The sequence below is a fragment of the Ips typographus genome, linkage group LG2 (genome assembly GCF_016097725.1).
Source record: "Ips typographus isolate SLU linkage group LG2, UJ_Ityp_2.0, whole genome shotgun sequence".
Lineage (NCBI taxonomy): Eukaryota > Metazoa > Arthropoda > Insecta > Coleoptera > Curculionidae > Ips > Ips typographus.
The window spans coordinates 25,973,030-25,992,187 of record NC_138423.1 but is presented as its reverse complement, the minus strand read 5'-3'; the positions used below and the strand labels follow the sequence as shown (position 1 = coordinate 25,992,187).

General features: G+C 35.6%; 2 protein-coding genes and 1 long non-coding RNA gene across 11 annotated transcripts in view; 1 reads left to right on the top strand and 2 right to left on the bottom strand.

Annotated features, from left to right (window-relative positions):
- The window catches only part of Galphao (G protein alpha o subunit), a 31,074-nt gene extending 19,188 nt beyond the window's left edge, over positions 1 to 11,886 (bottom strand). For 2 of the 8 annotated variants that reach the window (XR_014177026.1, XR_014177027.1), the window contains exons 1-2: positions 11,690 to 11,885; positions 10,867 to 10,997 (exon numbers count right to left, since the gene is read on the bottom strand). Coding sequence is in view for 6 of the 8 variants with exons in the window: in XM_081972889.1 (XP_081829015.1) it covers positions 10,867 to 10,984 (118 nt within the window). In the remaining 2 variants the exon portion in view is untranslated. Of the gene's footprint in view, positions 1 to 1,938; positions 2,219 to 3,495; positions 3,650 to 10,866; positions 10,998 to 11,689 lie in introns of those variants that run through there. The other 6 variants (XM_081972889.1, XM_081972892.1, XM_081972886.1 and 3 more) reach the window with 6 other exon arrangements.
- LOC145724551 (uncharacterized) lies at positions 2,888 to 5,504 on the top strand. 2 transcript variants are annotated; one of them, XR_014177037.1, is made up of 6 exons: positions 2,888 to 3,034; positions 3,579 to 4,210; positions 4,268 to 4,362; positions 4,759 to 4,904; positions 5,012 to 5,156; positions 5,209 to 5,504. It is a non-coding gene; the product is annotated as an uncharacterized LOC145724551 (long non-coding RNA). The 2 variants fall into 2 exon arrangements; XR_014177036.1 differs by lacking the exons at positions 2,888 to 3,034; positions 3,579 to 4,210; positions 4,268 to 4,362 and having other exon boundaries at positions 4,399 to 4,904.
- A 2,141-nt stretch (positions 11,887 to 14,027) lies between the features above and the next one.
- Positions 14,028 to 19,101, bottom strand: Cpsf73 (cleavage and polyadenylation specificity factor 73). Its single transcript, XM_081972435.1, has 14 exons — positions 18,942 to 19,101; positions 18,816 to 18,879; positions 18,663 to 18,760; positions 18,474 to 18,602; positions 18,237 to 18,414; positions 18,096 to 18,185; positions 17,861 to 18,011; positions 17,571 to 17,746; positions 17,384 to 17,513; positions 16,856 to 17,293; positions 14,588 to 14,775; positions 14,403 to 14,531; positions 14,227 to 14,349; positions 14,028 to 14,176 (listed from the first exon to the last, which is right to left on the bottom strand). The coding sequence occupies exons 1-14, from the start codon at positions 19,010 to 19,012 to the stop codon at positions 14,078 to 14,080; spliced, it is 2,064 nt and encodes a 687-aa protein (XP_081828561.1). The 5' UTR covers positions 19,013 to 19,101; the 3' UTR covers positions 14,028 to 14,077.
- Between the last annotated feature and the right edge of the window lie 57 nt (positions 19,102 to 19,158).

Sequence of the window (19,158 nt, the reverse complement as noted above, 5' to 3'; positions counted from 1 at the left end):
ATGTATATCTTCTTATAACTGTGAATTTGAGTAACGTTCCATATCTAAAAATTAGATTTGAGCATTTTAAGACTTGTTGTTTACGTAGGACAAGCCCGTGTTTGTCCTACGTAAACAACAACTTTGCACTACAACTTTGGCTAAAACAGTCAACTGCGACAGAAAAAGCTTTGCTCATAAAGATCTAATTTAAGAGATATTTTTTAATCTAAAAGCTAGGGAGTGGTATTTGACAGTCACCACCTTTGTGACAGATTTAAATCCAAAATAGCCAATCCGATTTTGCCAGTTGACACGTTCGATTCGAAACAAACATTCGTATGTCAGAACTGTCAAAATATTTGGTTTGAATTCTCCAAAAGTGGGAGTTTTTTCCCAAACCTAGCAACCTTGGTTACCAACTTCACTCTATCTTTGTTCCAAGAATCTATACATATGTTTTGGCCTGTTAAAGTTTTGGTATGCGGTTCAATTAACCCACAAAAACGCTGGTAATTGCTTCAATTGTTTTCGACGCTGCCGATCGTTTAAAAAGCCACTTTGAAACGTTTAAAACGTAAGCGTATAAACATGTCCGTTTCCGGAAATGGGCACTTAAGCGAACCAGAGCAATTCGTTTTGGAAAAAATCACTCCTTCCAACACATCTGTTGTACAACGCAGTGTTGTTTTTATCTCCCATTCCATTCTTAGAATCTCTAGTAATCCTTTGGAATTGGAATGTATAAGCCGATAATAACCAGTCAATTTTTGGTTGATAATTGATCGATGGGTCCCCATTGCAATTCCTGAATGTCTGATTCATTGAAGGGGGTCACATTTGACAACTCATCGTAAAGCTTCTCTGGCTTCGATATAAAACCATTTTATCTAAATCAACCCACTCTTATTATTCATTATCATGCATACTGAATAAACAGTTTTTTAGTACTAATCGAGATTTTTGTATCTTAAATAAGTTCGAGATAAAAGTTACTACCTACCTATACTACAACAGCAGAAACTTAAAACGGATATCTGCTGTGCGAGGCAAAATATGTCAACAGTTTATTCAGCTTTACAAACATTTCTTCTTTCGTTCATCAGCAAATACTTGTTACCACAAAATCAATGAAATCAAAGGAAGTTTTGGCAAATAACGGATCTGATTGTGTAACTCCAGAAGAAACTGGAGCTCTGAAGGCCAAGTGTCCCTCCTCTGGCAGGGGTTTGAGTTGCAAGTTTTCAACTCTTTTGGGAAGATTGCTCTCAAAGAGTAACCAGGAAAAGCTATAGCGTCTGAAGAAGTGTGTTTTGAGGATTACAAGCAATTTTTAAGTTTTCATACTTTGAAAAGTTCCAGTGATGGAGTAAGGAAAGAGAAAGCACTATTGTCCACAGCAGAACAAGCAATCAGCTACTCTACAAAGACGACAGGGCTGAACTAAATCCGGAGTAAGTTTCTCCCAGGTAGGGTTCGTCAGTCAAACTGCAAATAAACCTTCCTAGTGAATTGGAGATGAAATCATCAAGGATTCAGGACAAAATGATGGAAACCAGAGAGAATGACATCTACAAACGGCTCAGTGGGGACAAACCTAGACTCTCCAAATTGCAGCAAAGCCAATCCAACTGTCAATATAATATTTGTTTGTTTAGTCCATTGCATCAACCTAAAGCTATTGAAGGTTGTGGTCATTGCAGTGCAACTTGTCTGAGTCACCATGTCCTCCAGACTTAGTTGGATCCACTAGACCTAGAAGATATCGTTGTGATTCCTGCCTGTACAAGTACCATATCTACCACTAACGTTAAATTAACATTTTTTGACAGCTCCTGAAGCTGAAGAAAGTGACATGTTTAATGCAATCTTTGGTCCCCCCTTTCCCCTAATATCTAACTCACTTATTTGTTTTGTTTCTAGTCAGTGAACGGAAATTAAACAGAACAAAGTCAATACCTAATAACAGTAGTTTCACATCCTTTTTCGCTTTTTGGCCTTCCTCTTTCAGTTTCTGATCAATTTGCTTCGTTCTGGCAAGAGCTGCCCTCTCCTCGGCCGACACGGTGCACCCCATGGCGCAGTCCTCGATGCACGACGTGATGATGGCTTTTTTGGGAACTTAGCTCACAAGAAACGTCGGCCCTCCTCGGGGGCACTCCAAAATGTCTTATACGAAAGGGTCACTTAACGTAAATTAGTTTATGCGAAGTTTTGTATGTTTTGTTACCAAAAATGTCTGTAAGGAACATAGTGTGGTTTTTAAACGTGCATCATCTATGGTTTTTGACTGAATACTTAAAAGCATAAAAATGAACTTGAGTGAAGTTTTGACGCAAATTTCAGCTAATTAAAACATGTATTATAATCAAGTTGCACACTGCTAACAATCAGACCGTCGTATAATGCAGGAAAAAAGCAACGAAGGAGAGTTTCGTGTTTTAACAACGTAAAAGTGATGGATGAATTGCATTTTTAAGTGAACATATTCGTTTTATGAAACATACAAGATAATGGTTTTAATAATTTGTAATTATTGCAATTAACTACCCAAGACTACTGAATTTTAAACAAGTATACTCTACATTATTATAGACCGTGATAGGTCAAAGTAAAAGTTGAATTTAAATTATGTGTAAATGATAAATATTAATACAAATTATTAAGTTGATGATCGTAACCCTGTAGAGATAAATTTTCCATTAGAATAATCTTTAGAGTTGAAATTAATTTGCACTTACTCCATACTGTATCTCAAAATATAAAAAGGATGCGTATGTATGTACATTGGGCAACAGTGCCTCAAATGACAGACAGTGGAATGACATGTGTCAGTTATCTGTCGAGAGGGCGTTGCGGAAACCACAACACAATGGCTTATTAAGGTTATGGTTCAGGAAGCTTTTAAGTTTTATGTTCAAAACCTTTCAAAAATTAGAAAAATACCATTTTTTGTCAAAAGTGCTATTGTGACATTTTCTCATTTTTCTCCAGGAGGGTTCCAATGAGCAAAGGGCATATTTATACCCTAAGGACCTTAAATTAGGAGAAATAGGTAAGCACTCTAAACCTGTCAAAAATTAGCCCTTTTATGCCAAAATTGTTAATTTTTTATTTTGCTTCAAACCAAAAACACTAGAAAAGGGAAATCCTGTAATTGATAATAATAATTTAATTAAGTAGCCGCTAGCGCGAATCGAATTTGTGTATGTTATGCATTATGAATGTTAATTAAGTAAAGTCCTATTCAATTTGGTCCTAAAGGCCGTCTATTGTTTCACTTTCTGTAAACGGTTCGTATATCCAAATAGGATTTTTGATTTTGAGACAGGAAATGCATCACACTAGAGGCTGACAAACGATTGAAAACTTCTCCCTCCGTTTAAAATCGCCGAATTAAACGAACCGGAATTCGATCGATTTCTGCGTTAAAACCACATTATAAAACGTTCGCAACAAATCGGACCGGTCAAAAACTTGATAATGCACCACGTTTAAAAATCGTTATTCAAAAACCACCTTGTTACAGCCTTACACTGTTGCTATACTGGAATTTTCACTCCTTTTCTGGAAATTATTCAAAATTGATTATATTCCAGGTGGCACACAAAACCACTCGCGCTTTAAACACAACCGGGGATCGGCTCGACAGCCGTCGGAAAAGCTGCACCCCCAAAAGGGAGAGAAGGTCCAGAAGGACAAATTTTTTCCACAAAACTCACGCCCAATACCGAGACATGAGACCCGAAAACGCGAAAAACCCAGCTTTAGCGTCCTCGCGCGACTTGGACAGATGGTTTCTTTTCAGTCACACACGTATCGTATCTAGGGGAACCCGGTGCCCCTCCCTGAAGACCTAACGCAAAAGCTTGTCGGATTTCCTTCACCTCGGTCGTTTCACTCAAGCACACCAGGCTAGAAAGAGAGAGAGCGAGTGAAACACATGACGCATCCACGTTTATAAAGCGTCCGCGCCGTTGCCAGAACGACACCGTATTTTCCCCGGAATGGAAAACTCGATGAAAAGCACTCTCGAGTAGAAACATGCGCCGGGGAAAGCTTCTTTTTTTTTGAAACAGGTTGCTGTTTGTTTTGCTGTATTAGCTGCCTTAAAGGCGTAACAAGTGGCAAAATGAAAATTTAATTGGGTGGAAAATTGGCTATTGCACATATGATGATGGTGTATAAGCAGTATTTGGTGGAAAATTTGTATAAGCTGAGTTGGAAAAAGGTAAACGTCAACCTGAATATTTGTTAGGGATTTTCCATCAAATTTACATTTAAATAGGACGTATTACCGTAGAGAGGATCTCATGATATTATATGCATAAGAGAGCTGCCAAACGTCAATAACCCTGTTAAAAGGACAAAGAATCACAAAATGTAAGAAAAAATACTAAAAATAGTCAGATAGAGATGGAATTTACTCCAACAGATGGAACCAACTGTCAAATGCTCACTCAGACTGACAGATGTCACTTATAAAGTTATTCCCTATATTTGTCAAAACAGTTCTTTCTTCTTGCGGTTTAAATGATGTTTTATCGCATTCTCAAAATTAAATACCTCAACTAAAACACAATAGACCATTTCGACGTGACGTCACAAACGTCAAACGTAAGTCAGCCATATTGCCGGGGGGGCATACAGACCCACTAGTTAAATGTAAACCATAGAAATTTTCGATTGAGTTCAGAAGATTGTAGAAAAATGCCGTCGTTTTGTTTAGTCGTGCGTTGTGGAAATAGAGCAGAAAGGGATAAAGTTTGATTTTTCAAGATTCCCAAAGCGTTGAAGAACCGGGGAGAACAACTAAACGCCTTGTCAAAAGAACGTCAACTTAAATGGGTTGCCGCTTCAAAACGTGGGGATTTAAGTAAAACCTTCCTTAATAATGCACGAATTTGTGCAAATCACTGTCTCAGGTATCTATTATTATTATTTGTCAGTAGTACAGCATCTACGCAGTTTGGTTGAATAAAATATTGTTTTAATTTTTGTGTATTGTGTCAGTTTTGTTTGGTTTTTTTAGGCAAACCAGCTAAATTGGAAGATAAGGACAATCCTGACTGGATTCCTGTAAATATGGGATATATATTATTACCAAAACCCAAAATGTACAAAGTGTATAGCGGCATATTCAAGCAGTTAAGCGTTAAACAAAACGTCTCATAATAGTAAGTTTTTGTACAAAAGTTATAATTTATCTGTAATAAGACCTTTATATAGGAGATGAGCATGAAGGTGAGAGAGCACGTTAGCTATGAACATGGACAAGGAACCCACTGCAGGTCTATCTACAGAAGTATCTGTATCTTACTTGGAACAACTTCAACAAATTGATGACAATAGCCAACTGAAAAGTGAACAAAATGCTGTGTATAAATTGTCTATCAGGAGATCTCAATTTTGCAAATCAAAAAATTATACATTGCAAGAAAAACTAAAATCGTCTGGCTTGTCAGAAGAGTCATTTAAAGATAATGATTCAAAAACATTATATTTTACAGGCTTTCCAAAAGCACAGATGATGTTTTTAGTTTTTAACAGTGTCTCTCCCTACATATCAACTAAATGTACTCTGCTTCCTTTTAAACAGTTTATTAAACACCAGGAGATCACAAATAACAATGAAAATCCATACAGCTAAATTCAGTTGTCTGCCCCCCCGGCAATATGGCTGCTGTCAAAAGCCAGTGTCAAAACCAGGTGACTCAAAATGATCTATGGGGAAATGAGAGAATCTGATATGTGTTATTATTATTACTGTTTGTATTGTATCCACCATTAATAGTTTTATGGTTAGTTAATTGTCAAACCAATTAACTACATTTAAGGAAGAGTTAGGTTAAGGTTAATTGACAGGTGGGGATGGGAATTGGAGGTGAGAAGCTCTTAAGTGAGAACACGGTTTTGGGATGGACTTATGTCCACATAGAAGATTTAACTATTTAATTTCAACCAAACACTGTGTAAATCATTCTTGACAGTATCATTACCTCCACGATGTAAAATTTCCGGTATTTTTCTAGGAAAACTGACAATTCAAAAAAATAGAGTTTACAATAGTTGAGGATAATAGCTGTTCATTGGTACCAAACATCCAATATCAATTAAAATTTACCGTACCCTTAATAATAATAAATTTAGACGTTTTGAGTTTTCTCAGAATGCATAAGAAGTTTGACAATGACAAATTTCACAGTGGTAATGACAAGTTTGACAGTTTCTAGAAAACCTACTCTACTGTTGTACTGTCTCACAGAATGGTTTAACTCCTTCAGAAAACATCAGGTTAAGTTTTCAAATCCCATTGAGAAAAAATGAATAGTTTGGCAATACCGCATGCAAACCAGGTCTCGACAGTACTAAATAGTACGCCAGTTGTGTTACCAGTACTACAGAAATTCGAGCATCAGTACCGTACTTACCAGTCAATTAATATCAATAAATTAATTCTCGATGACCCATACACACGCTAATTAACTAGACAAACACAACAAAGCTCGCATGAATTTCCATTTTCAATGATCTATTGGCACCGTTTGTTACTGCAAACGAACACGTTTGTTATCACATTTTGTGTAATAAATCGATGTAATTTTGGAACAACTGAAAACTGGGTTAACAATGCAGAAACCAAAAGGAATCGATTACTTGACGAAGTCATAGTTGGATGTTATAATTGTAAATTTGTGGATGATTAAAATGCGTGACGAAACAAAGCTCTAGAAATTATTCTGTCAAAACTGAAATCGTCTAAACATACCAGGCAAGTTAATTTTCCATGAATGAATTCTGAAAAACCCATAAATTGTTATTTACGGTCGTAATTTTGATGAGCTTTAACAGGAAATTGACAAAACCGATTACCGAGTATACAAATTGATAATCGCATTTCAAGAAACGAATATGTGGACAAATTACCGGCTACAAGTTTGAGTAAATCGCGATTTGTAATTGCCCTGAACTAAAATTTAATAGTATAGTTCATTCATAAAGTAATTAAAAATGCTTTGAGACTAGTAAGAGTATCATTATTGCCATTCTTGACAACATACTCGCTGGGGTAATAACTTAAGCAATTTATGTTTGGCAATATTACAAAAGTCATAAATCAGCAAATGTATGAAAAAGTGTTTGTTAACTTAATACGTTAACAGTTAAAGAGTTCAATAAGTCTAAAAATACCAAAATATAAAGAATATAAAAATTTGGTGATATTTTCTGCTATTCACATACACTGTGTTAAATGACCAAAAAAACCATTTTTATATGGTTCCTTTTTAAGGGAAGTAAGTAAAGTCCGTCCCAAGGCGAGTAGCAGTGACGTAATTATCGTTAAACATTCTCAAGGGGTTATTCATAAAACGCGTACAACTGTTGAAAAGTGAGTCAGTCATATACCATATTATTGTCTATGCTTTGATGATAAGTTTGCTTGGGAGTCTACTTTTTAAAACAATTTGCGGTTAGACGGTGATTAATACAGGAACAACTTATCTCTAACCATTCCTGTATTAAAACTCGCACCGTTTGATTATAATGTTGTCGTTATCGAGGAAATAGTTGTTTAAAAATCAGTTTTCTCAATGAAAAGTTTCTATTTTCTACGCGTGCGTGATTTTAAGATAAGAGTTTCATTACGTGTAAATCAATAATAAATCGATCGGTTTTCTGAACTTAGCAAACGCATACATATCACTCTTGTCATGACAAGAAGAACATCAATAAAAGATAACCGATATCGTCTGGAAGGTCATCTCATCAAGGGAAAAGAACAGGACTTTTCACTCGAAAACAATGTTTACGACCGCGATCGAATTGGATTTATGTGGATACGCTACCAATGTTGCCAGATTTACCGTCAAAACGGTATATCTACCGTTTTTGAAGTTCTTGTACCGTTCTCCAGTTTTTTGTATATAATCTACCGTTGTTAATTACGTTACTGCCATTATGTTGGTTGTGAAATTTTTCATATCCTTTTTCAATTTATTGAATAGGAAATTTAATAAAGATTCTAAAACAGTCATTTTCTTACTCCAAATTATTCTCTAAAACCACGTGATGTCTGTCACTATTGTCAGAATTGTCAAAATTTTACTAGAATTTGCAAGAATTACATTTCAACACAGTTTTCGAAACAAGACGATTTTCTGAGATTTAATAGTTATTTTGACAATTGTCACTTTATAGTCTCGCTAAATAGTCTTCTGAAATTACATGACAACTGCCACTAACGTCAAAACTGTCAAACTGTGCTCAAAAGTTGCAAAAATCAGAGTTTAGAAACGTTTTTTGCAGTATTCGATATAAAACGTGTTTCTAAGAATTATGATAGTTATTTTGACAATTGTCACGTGACCGTCTAGCTAAATAGTGTCCTACAATCACGTGGCAACGGTCACTAACGTCAATACTGTCAAACCATGCACTAAAATCGCAAAAATTAGAGTTTAGAAACGTTTTCTTGCAGAATTCGATATAAAGAGTGTTTTTGAGATTTATGATTTTTGACAATGGTCACGTGGCTGCCTAGCTAAATTATCCTTTAAAACCACGTGATATCTGTCAATAATGCTTAAAAAACAATTATTAATAAAATAATGAAAAATCTGTATTTATGAAGTACGGATTTTAGAGCAAGAATCAATGACTCATGTCAAAATTTTTGACAACTATTAAGACAGCTTGTATAATAATGATAATCTACCGTTTTTTGACTGATTATTCTACCGTCATTAAATATTTTAACTTGGCAACACTGTAACGCTACTCTTCTTTGCAAATAAACGAGTCCTTTTGTTTACAGAATATTCATACACGAAACAATGTCGCTCTTTTCAACTTTTTGATGAATAGAAATGTGATGAATAAATTACGGGCAATTTGGCAACCTGGTGCGTCCTAATGAGCTCTGCGCGCTCAGCGACGCTTTCTTCCCTAGCGTCGATTTGATGACGCTAATTTAGGGGAACTTTGAATGAGGATGTTAATGATAATAATTGTTGTTATCATATAATTTAGTGTTCAATTGGTTTATACACCAGTTCGACAAAATGGCGTCCGTAGTTACAGGGTGGTTTTGAAAACTCTAAATTTTACTTTGAAAAATGGCAACAAATTCATAATACAGACTAAATCACTGTAGTTGGAGGTTACGTCATCGTCTGCACGTTTTTTTCTTCCTATTTTTTTATCAGGTGTTAATAAATTACCAGGTTGACGGTCAACATTAAAAACTGTCAGCAAATTTGTTAATTTACTTGCCAAATAACAGTGACAGAGTAACTAAAATTACTAGTCACAATAATAAAGCCGCATAATGTTGGTACAAGAATTTTCTGGTAGGAAAAAAGTTGCACGAACAAGTCGCCGGCCTTCTTCGAAGCGGAAGTTGTTAGAGAAAAAAACACGCAAAACTTGGAGGCGGATTTACACGGGGGCTTTACCAACTTTTGTCATGTCAACGAATACAAATGTGCATTATTTAATAAGCTTTGTATAATATTTTACTTAAAAAAACATTCCATTTTCTTCGAATCGGAAATTCATTTGCCTTTACCGAAGGTGCATTAAATAGTATACTTTTTTTGTAAAACGGAAAAAGTTTGATAATTTTGTATTTAAAAAATAACTCTGAGCAGGATTGGTAAGTTGTTGTTTGAAATTTTCATTCCTGTATACAGGTGTGGTAAATCCAAAACCGATCATAGGAAAACCGTGTAACTGACAGAGAAACGTAGATAATTGTATGCGCGGGACAAAGACAGAAAACGAAAAAAATATCAAGTAGGCCATATGTTCAGCGCGCTGTTGCCACAAAATTAATTTTGTTCTTGGATTATTATTTTGGATATTTGAAATAGCTTTTAATCAAATGTCAAATTTTGTGTCTTCATGGCCTCCTATTTAAGATGGAGATCTAGATTTATAATGTTTTCCATGGATTAATCCAAGAACAAATTTAATTTTGTCGACGGTGCTGGATTTTGGCAACAGCGCGCTGAAAATATGGCCTACTTGATATTTTTTTCGTTTTCTGTCTTTGTCCCGCGCATGCAATAATGTACGTTTCTCTGTCCGTTACGCGGTTTTCCTATGGTCGGTTTTGGATTTACCACACCTGTATAAGAGACATACACAGGAATTAATAACGGGCGTTCACTAATTGTTATGGTCATAGTTGGCTGTGGTTCTCTCGTTCTAGCATGAACGTAGGGCCGTTGATAAGTTTGTATATGATTTGAAATCAAACCGGCGGCGGATTGACAGCTGTCATATAATAATTGTTTGCAACCTTATCTAAGACATACGCTTTTGGTGACAATTGCCATTCATAGGCGACCTGACCATAACAATTATTATTACCCGTTACAATAACAGACAATAAATTACAAATTTCAAGTAAACAAAAACCCCAATTCGGTACGTAAATATTAAATGAAATACCGGCAAGGGCCTCCATATTTATTTGATTTAGTTTTGTCTAATAGACTGCCTATACTTGAAAATAAACAAAGGAAAACAAATATTTGCGGTAGGACGCTATTTATGTGGGTTAGGTAGCTTTGGTAAATACGTAATACGCGAACCATTTGGTTGCCGTTTATTGCAATGTTGTTTGGGGTACTAGAAAGTAAGAAACAACAGAATGTTTATGTTAAAAGCAGCACATGTCTGTTGGTTAATGTAGCATCGTTATCAATAATTAGAAACGCTGTAATCACTCCCATTTGGGACATTAACTCAGTTTATTGCCATCACGTCATGTTGCGCTAAATGGACCGGGGGATTTGAATGCGAATAGTAATTTGTCCAGGATTCCTCAGATCGTTTATACATTCGGGCTCCCAGTTGAAAGGAAATAATAAAGTGACTTACCCAGTAAAAGTAGTTTGATGTCTTTAGCAGCTTGAGCTCCATCTTCTTTGAGATTCTTCTCGATTTGCTTGCTCCTCGCCAGCGCTGCCCGCTCCTCTGCTGACGAAGTGCAACCCATTTTGGTGCAACACCTAGGAACAAATTTTCATGCACTTATTAAAGACCTGCACCAATTTCTTCACAATTAATTATATTGGTCGTTTTACTCCAAGAATTTGACAGCTCACGTGACTGCATTAAACAATCTGTCAATTATTACACAACAAAGATGGCTTTATAACTAATTCCAGATATTTGAAATGCTGTCAAATTAAATAGTATTTTTTTTAAATAAGTAGTTATATTATGTTTTGATCTTACATTTATCATATTACACCTATTCCTGCATAATTTTTATTGCTAGAGCCAATTCAAACGCATTTGGCATTTCTTCTGTATTCTGGTAAATAATTATTATTATTTAATGAAATTGTGACAACCCTGTCTATAGTTTCGGTGCTCTCTTTTTTGAGTGCGTTTATAATATATTGGATAATTGGGTTCAAGACCCCAGACTAAATCATTTTTGATTTTCTATATCTACTCTCATTAGGGCTCACCTCCCGCAACGCAAGGTTGGGTATTAATTACAATAAAGCTAAAAAAATACATTATACTTTGTTAAATCATATTTCGATGTATCACACAAGTGGAAAAAACGCCTAATCAGCACTCAACACACTATACTCTATACAAAAGCTGGCGAGACAAAAAAAATCATAGGGGGAGCCCTGACCCCGCGTAACCCGCCCTAATCCAGGGCCGACATACATCGGGTACTTACAGGTCAATGGTGGCGCCTTTCTTGTTGGTACCGCAGTCGAAACGTGCCGGGACCCGGTTAAGAGACGACCGACCGCGAGGTGGCGCCGGACATTTACAAAAACATCCGCGAAACGACGGCTGATTTTTGCAACAAAAATCCGACCAAGCACTGTTTTCGGGGCGACGGTTCGGCTGTCGACCGCTCGATGACAAAGTCGTGGGTGGAACGCGTGCGCCATCACCGTCGGGCGCATGTCGGTCAGCGTCGCGACGCTCGCGGTCTCCAGCGGGATGGAAATGGGATTTTGCCGGCCAAGTCCAGATGAAAAACTATTTTTATTATACTTAACAGAAAATACTACATTTTCAACTGTTTATAAAATACAGTAAATATGACATTTTCGGAACAGCGCACGGAAATTTTTTCCCGATCCCTCTTTCCGTGCACTTAATAATAAACATAGATATCCATGATACTAGATATCCTATGGCAACCCGAAGAAAAAAAAGAAACGAGTAATGTGTCTATAGCAACGATTTATTTATTAATGACAAATTTTATTTTCTGTCAGTGAAAATTAAGTATTTATGTATTTATTACATTTTGCAAAAATTAATTCAGATTGTGAAGAAAAATGGGGATATTCCCGAAAATATCTTACAACGAGCGGCAGAAGTGAGTGCAGATTTATTACCAGTGAAATCCAGGTTGAGATATGAACAAGAATATAATAGTTTTACCGAATGGCGGACTCAGAAACGAATCAAAATTGTGAGTGACGATATTCTTTTAGTATATTTTTCTGAAAAAGCCAACACTATGAAATCCTCCACTTTATGGAGTCGATTCTCTATGTTAAAGAGTTGTTTGGCAATAAAAGAAAATACTCACCATCAATATCCAAAAACGATTGCTATTTTGAAACGACAAGCTGTAGGATATATACCAAAGAAATCCAAGATTCTTACAGCAGAACAAGTAACCAAATTTTTATGTGAAGCTTCAGATGGAGAATATCTACTAGCAAAAGTAATTTTAGTGATGAGATGATTTAATACGTTTGAGTTTAGATGATGTGGAAGATAATGGGCGTTTCCTTGTCGTGTTCTTACGAGATGGAAAAACTCACAGGTCAAGAAGTTTTACCATTACCAATGAAAATTGCAAATTCGATCCCTGTACAATTTACGGTAAATACGCAGATCTCCGCCCTAAACATATGGAGAGTAGAAGATTATTTGTTGCATACCGAAACCAAAGATGTTACGCTCAACATGTTGGGTGCCATACTATCAGTGGTATTCCAAAACTTGTTGCAAAATACCTAAAACTAAAAAATCCCGAAGAATATACCGGACATGGGCTAAGGCGCTCTTCGGCAACCATGTTGGTGGAAAACGGCGGTGATTTGCTCACTTTGAAAAGACACGGAGGATGGCTTTCTTCCAATGTAGCAGAAGGATATATAGAAGAGTCCATACAAAGAAAAATTGAAGTATCACGGAAGTTGTTTAGCCCTTGTAACTTGGAAACTACAACATCTGTAACAGTCAATCAAGAGAACCAAAGCACACACGAACACTCCGCTTCAACATCTTTAGCAGAGTCTTTAGTTCAACAAAAAGAAATGCAAAAGGGATTGAGCTTCAATAATAATACGAATTGTACAATAAATATTACTATTAATAATAACGGTTCTGTCCAAAATTAATTTTCTTAGAATTACCTACTTGTATTTTTTTTGTTAATTTGAGTTGTATGTACTTACATTTTTACTGTTTTAAAAATAAAAATAAATATTCCCGATTTTTTTAATAATTTTTTGCGATATTTTTTGTTTATGTTGATTTCAGGTACCTAAGTATAATAAAAAATATCGTTCATTGACTTGCATGACTTCCCGTGTTCGGCTGCGCCTCACACGAGAATTTGTCACGCGCGCACGGAAAAATCCTCATTTCTGTATTGGTAATGAAATATACTATTGTGTATTTTATTGCAGTACTGTTTCAATGGCATGCGATAGAAAAAAGAAAAATATTCTCATCATACTGAATTTGCCTGCTGAAAAAGGGTCTAAAACTTAAAATGCGTAGATCGTTCCATCCAAAATTGTTGACTGCAATCCTATATGTTCATTAGTGTTGACTATTAAAGCTGGATGAAGCCCAGCTCAGCAAATATGACAGTTAATCGCGAACAACCAATCACGCAAAGCTTGCCCATAAAAAGGTCATGTGATCATACACATATCTTAGAACGTTAGCACACAATCTAGTGGTAATCTGGCTAGTATTCCATTTGGTTTTTTACATTTATCCACCAACATTAAACCCAATAAAACAAAGAATCAACATCTTTTTTAAAAAAAATCTATATTTTTACTTAAAACCTAAAACATTAAAATTAAGTGTCAATCTGTGGTGGTGCCAAACTTTGATAAAGTTTTGTGACGGCAGTCTGGACAATTTGTTGAAAAGTCTCATCATTCGGACATTTGACATCCTAAAAAAATATTAATTACACAAAGGACATTAAAATAACATTACACATACCAAATTTGACAAATCTATGTCGGCCCTCTTTTCGTTAACTGACACGTAAAGTTTCTCACCCTTAAATATTTTAGGTACACTATCCTCTCCGAACATATCTTGCAACATTTCAATTAGGCATTCCTACAAGAAACTATTTAAACTATATCACTTTACAAGAGAACAACCGAAAATACCTTAAAATGCATCCGATCTACTTTAACGCTGGCGGTCATATTTTTCGTGGGAGTTTCCAACAAATCAGCTTGTAGGATGGCAGCCACAATAGCGTCCGCGTACATATCATTGACCGGGTTGGCCACCCACTAAAACAAAAACTATTCTAATGCCCTAAAAACGTAAAGTCACACTGTTTACACACCTCTAAAGTCACCATTTTTGGTTCAATGGTTATTTCCACAGTGTTAAAGGCTTTCAATTTTTTGTCGCCATCTAGAGTCTCCATTAAACCACAGACTTGCGCCAACATGTGCCTTAGTACACTTGGATTGCCGCTGTACGACAAACTCTGTCGTTGAGTGATTTCACTGAGACTCAAATCAGTATACTCTGAAAATCAATGTTGTTAATTGTGGCTTTATTAGAGATGAAAAATTCTCAGAGATTTATTTTGTTGAGAAAATGCACTTGCACATCAAAAGCAACAAACAATTCAAGAAATTTGGAAATTAAAAATGCCAAGTAGATGTGTTTCTTGGAGGAATCACACTGTAAGTAGTCGTTACAGCTCCATGGAGCTAAATTTGACAATTCTGACGTTAAGAAACACTTTTACTTTTCTTACGTCACGTGACAGTATAACATGACAAATAGATGGGTTTCTTTGAGGAATTGTACTGAAAGTTGTACTTACAGCCAGAGATGTAAAAGCGGTAATTTTCGGGTCGGAAAAGTTCCATTTTTGGAAATTTACCGGAAAATTACTTCATGCTTAAATAAACATTTTTCTTGATAGAGAAAACAACTTTCAAACTTATCATGCATTCTAATGAGATAAAAGACATATAACCGCCATTTGCACCGTCGTACTTAAGTGTGGTTTAGAGTGTGACTTTTTTCACCTGTACTGTCACAGTCTGACCAACATTACAACTTTATTTTTGAATTGATATTGATGGATTGTTGCATGTACAATTAATTAAAAGACTAATTATTTTTGAATTTTCAGATTTTCCAATTTTCTTCAGAAAATTACCGGAAACTTTCTGAAAAATGTTGTATAGCTAACCTAAACACTTTTCAAAATAATATAAAATTTTAAAAAAATATGATTTATTAATGTGTACCCCTTCTGGACAACACATTACCGGTATAAAAGCTTTAATCTTTCGGTAGCGTGACATTTCTACTATATATGGTATACAGGGTGATCAAAAGACAATTTCAAGAGCTACAAATTGGTATATTGAACCACCTTGTAACTGTCAAAATAACAGAGTTATGGGCTGTCACAGTAAAAACTGTCAAAATCAAACAACTCAGTTTTAATAGTAAATAACTCACTTATTCGACGTTTTAGGTAAAAACGCTATACAGGGTGGTCAAAAGAGAATTTCAAGGGCTACAAATTGGTATACTGAACCACCCTATAATTGTCAAAGTAACCGCGAGTTATTGACAATACAATGGAGTAGTTTACAGGGCGATTCAATAATTTTGATCGATTTTAAATTTAATTTTGATTTTATAATCTAGTAGATATTTTTCCTTTATTCCTAGATAATCAGTATACAGGGTGTCCCAAATTTGAGCAACAAACCACTTATAATTTTTTATTCGATTTTTGGAATCTACGTCAAATTCTAGGCCTACTTCCGTAAAATGTTTGTATCGATATTCAATTGTTTTTGCTCTAGCAGCCTTACTTTGACCACCCTCCTCGAAAGCAGAAATTCCCAATTTGAGCGAAATTTTGGTGCACTTCTCCAGAAAATCGTTCCTAACTCACTTATTTGAAACACCCTGTATAAACACATCGTATAACAAAAGAAAGATAATAAATGTAACTATCACGTGACGTTGAGTGGGCACGAGTAAGTTGCCCCGTTTGGACGCTAGAAGGCGTGAAAGTTGGCTCTCGTTTTTTGCAGTTTGTGATCAATATCTCAGGAACTTTTCAGGTTAGAGGTCTGAAGTTTTTACCACAAATGCACCTACGATGGCAACTTTTACCTTCTATACACTTTTTTGGTACCACACACCGTTTGACTTTGAAAAATTAAAAACTAGAATTGTCAAGAATTTTCGAAGATTTTAATTTTTTTTTATTTTCAAAATTAACCAAAACTGCCTAAATACCTTCAGGTTAATAGTACAAAAATCACGCAAAGTGTCATTTGTCAAAATTTTCAGCCTTTCCAATTTTTTCAGGAAATTACCTAAAATTTTCTGGAAAAATTTCCATCAATTTAATTTTCCAGAAATTTTACATCCCTGCTTACAGCTTTATGGAGCCAAATTGGATTGGTAATTTCACGTCACAAATATAATTCTCATTAATTTGCCGTTTTCCATAAATTCTTGGAAGAAAAAAGAGCCTTGAGATCAAAAATTAAGTAAATCAGCACAATTTGCCCCAAAGAAAAGTACTTTCCAAAAAATCACCCACAATTAGATGGATTATACTTACTGGACAAATCATCAGCTTTTAAAATATGATAATTGAAATTCCTCTTGACCAAAACGCCTTGTATGACTTTGCCAGGCTTCGGTTCCTCCACCGCCAAACTGCCCATAACTTTGGCCGTTTTCTCGCCTCTAAAATACAACTCGACCGTGTGCGTGTTTCTCGGATTGTGTAGCTGAATGCTCGTGTTTTGTTCCTCTTCAAATTCTCGTTGCAACGCCGCCTTCAACCTGGACATTTCGTTTTGTTCGCCGTGCACCAGCACCACGTGGGGCGGCTTTAGAATTTTGATAAATTCGCTGGTTTGCTGATAGTCGGTGTGAGCCGAAAAGGAAATGTAATCGACCGACATTTTTAGTGGTAGTTTTTGACCTGTCATTGTCGTAATTTCTTCCGGTTCAGATAGAATGGTTTTGGCTAAAGTACCCTCAACGCAGTATCCTATTATGAGAAAACAATTGATTTGACAGTAGAAAATATTGGACTACTATGATGTGTTTTTTTTTGTAGACTGTGAGGCACAAGAAATACCTGCAATAATGACGCCATTTTTAGAGTCAGTGCACCACGACTCAAACAATTCCCTAGATAAACCACTTTGCATCATACCAGGTGAGGCCATGATGACACAAGGTCCAATGTCCTCAAAATGATCAATACCCTAAATGAGAGGAATGATTACACTCCTTTCAATTTTCTAGAAGTTAGAGAAACTTACCTTCAAATTTGATATGTGCTTAAAAACAAACGGATTATTAATAGCAATCTGCCGCTTGATTTTATCGTTCATGGCGTTAATGTAAGTCTGATACACTGCCATGCACTTTTTAGCTAAAGAAGACGCGTAGTAAATTGGTATATCATGCAGTTCAGGATGTTGGCCCCAATACTCATCTAGACATAATTGAATATTATGATATTAACAGAAGTAGGAGTTAAGATTACAGAACAAACAATTTTCTGTAGAGGACACTGAAAAAATCAACACTATAAACAGAAATTGCTTACCTAAAATCAGTAGCAACTCTTGTGCCCTTCCAAGAGCAAAAACTGGAATCAAACAACGACCGCCGCGATTTACAATGTCATGCACCAAGGTAGTAAATCTATTCTCCCTGTCTTCTCTGTTTTCATGTATATGAGTGCCATAAGTGGATTCCTATTGCAAGTTAGAAAATCAGAAAGTCATTTCTATCAGATACAACCTAATTTACACACTTTATAAACCAATAAACTTACTTACAGTTATTAAAACGTCTGGGCGTACACTTGGAATTTCAGCAGCCATTAAATGTCTATCCTCTTGCCTTGAAAAATCTCCAGTATAGAGAATCTACACAAAAACAAAAAATTACACAACATTTTAGTGAAATTACCATCTTACTTTGACTCCAGCTATTTCAATCATAAACATGGCAGCTCCCAATACATGTCCAGCATTATAGGCCCAAAATTTAACACCCATGATTTCTTTCTCTTCATGGAAATTAATAGTTTCAATTTTATCCATGCTTGCCTCTAAATCTGCTTCACTGTACAACATTTGTTCAGTGGCTATATTACTGAAAAACCCCAACAAAATTAAAAAATATAAATAAACTTTGTGGTTAAACTATCCAACCTGACTTTAATATAATCAGATAACAACCATCTGTATATAGCTTTAGTTGCATGGGTCATAAAGCAACGACCTTTGAAGCTAGTTTTAAGCAGAAACCAGGGCAAAGCCCCACAATGATCCAAGTGAAAACTATAACAATAAATATTACTTAGCATTAAATCTACTTGAATATATTTAAGCCAGCATTACTGGGAGATTAAGAGCAAATCAACTTCATCAGCCTCAATTAGATCTACAAAAGGAAGTGCGTCCATCCCTGACAAACCTGGATGTATTCCACAATCCAGCTGAAATAACATAACAAATTTTCAACATTTTCTTATCACAAATTCACGTACAAACCATTATTTGTTTGCCTTTGTACTCTATCATTATACACGATCGACCTACTTCTTGGCCTGCGCCCCTAAAATCAGTGATTTAAATGGTTTAAAGGGGTGTTGGTTTAATTTTGTTTTTGGGACTTACAAAGGACGAATTGTTAACTGGTCACTTTCTTCTGCAGGCACTTGACTGTCTGCCTTGCGTTTATGAGACATTTTGAATTATTTTACTTGTAATTTTAATTCAAAAAATTCACAAACGTTTACCATACACTCAAAACACAAAACAAAATAAAAGTTAGGTTAGGTTATGTTAGTTTAAACTTCTTTTTTTTATTTCTGAAAAGAAGATTTTAAAACAA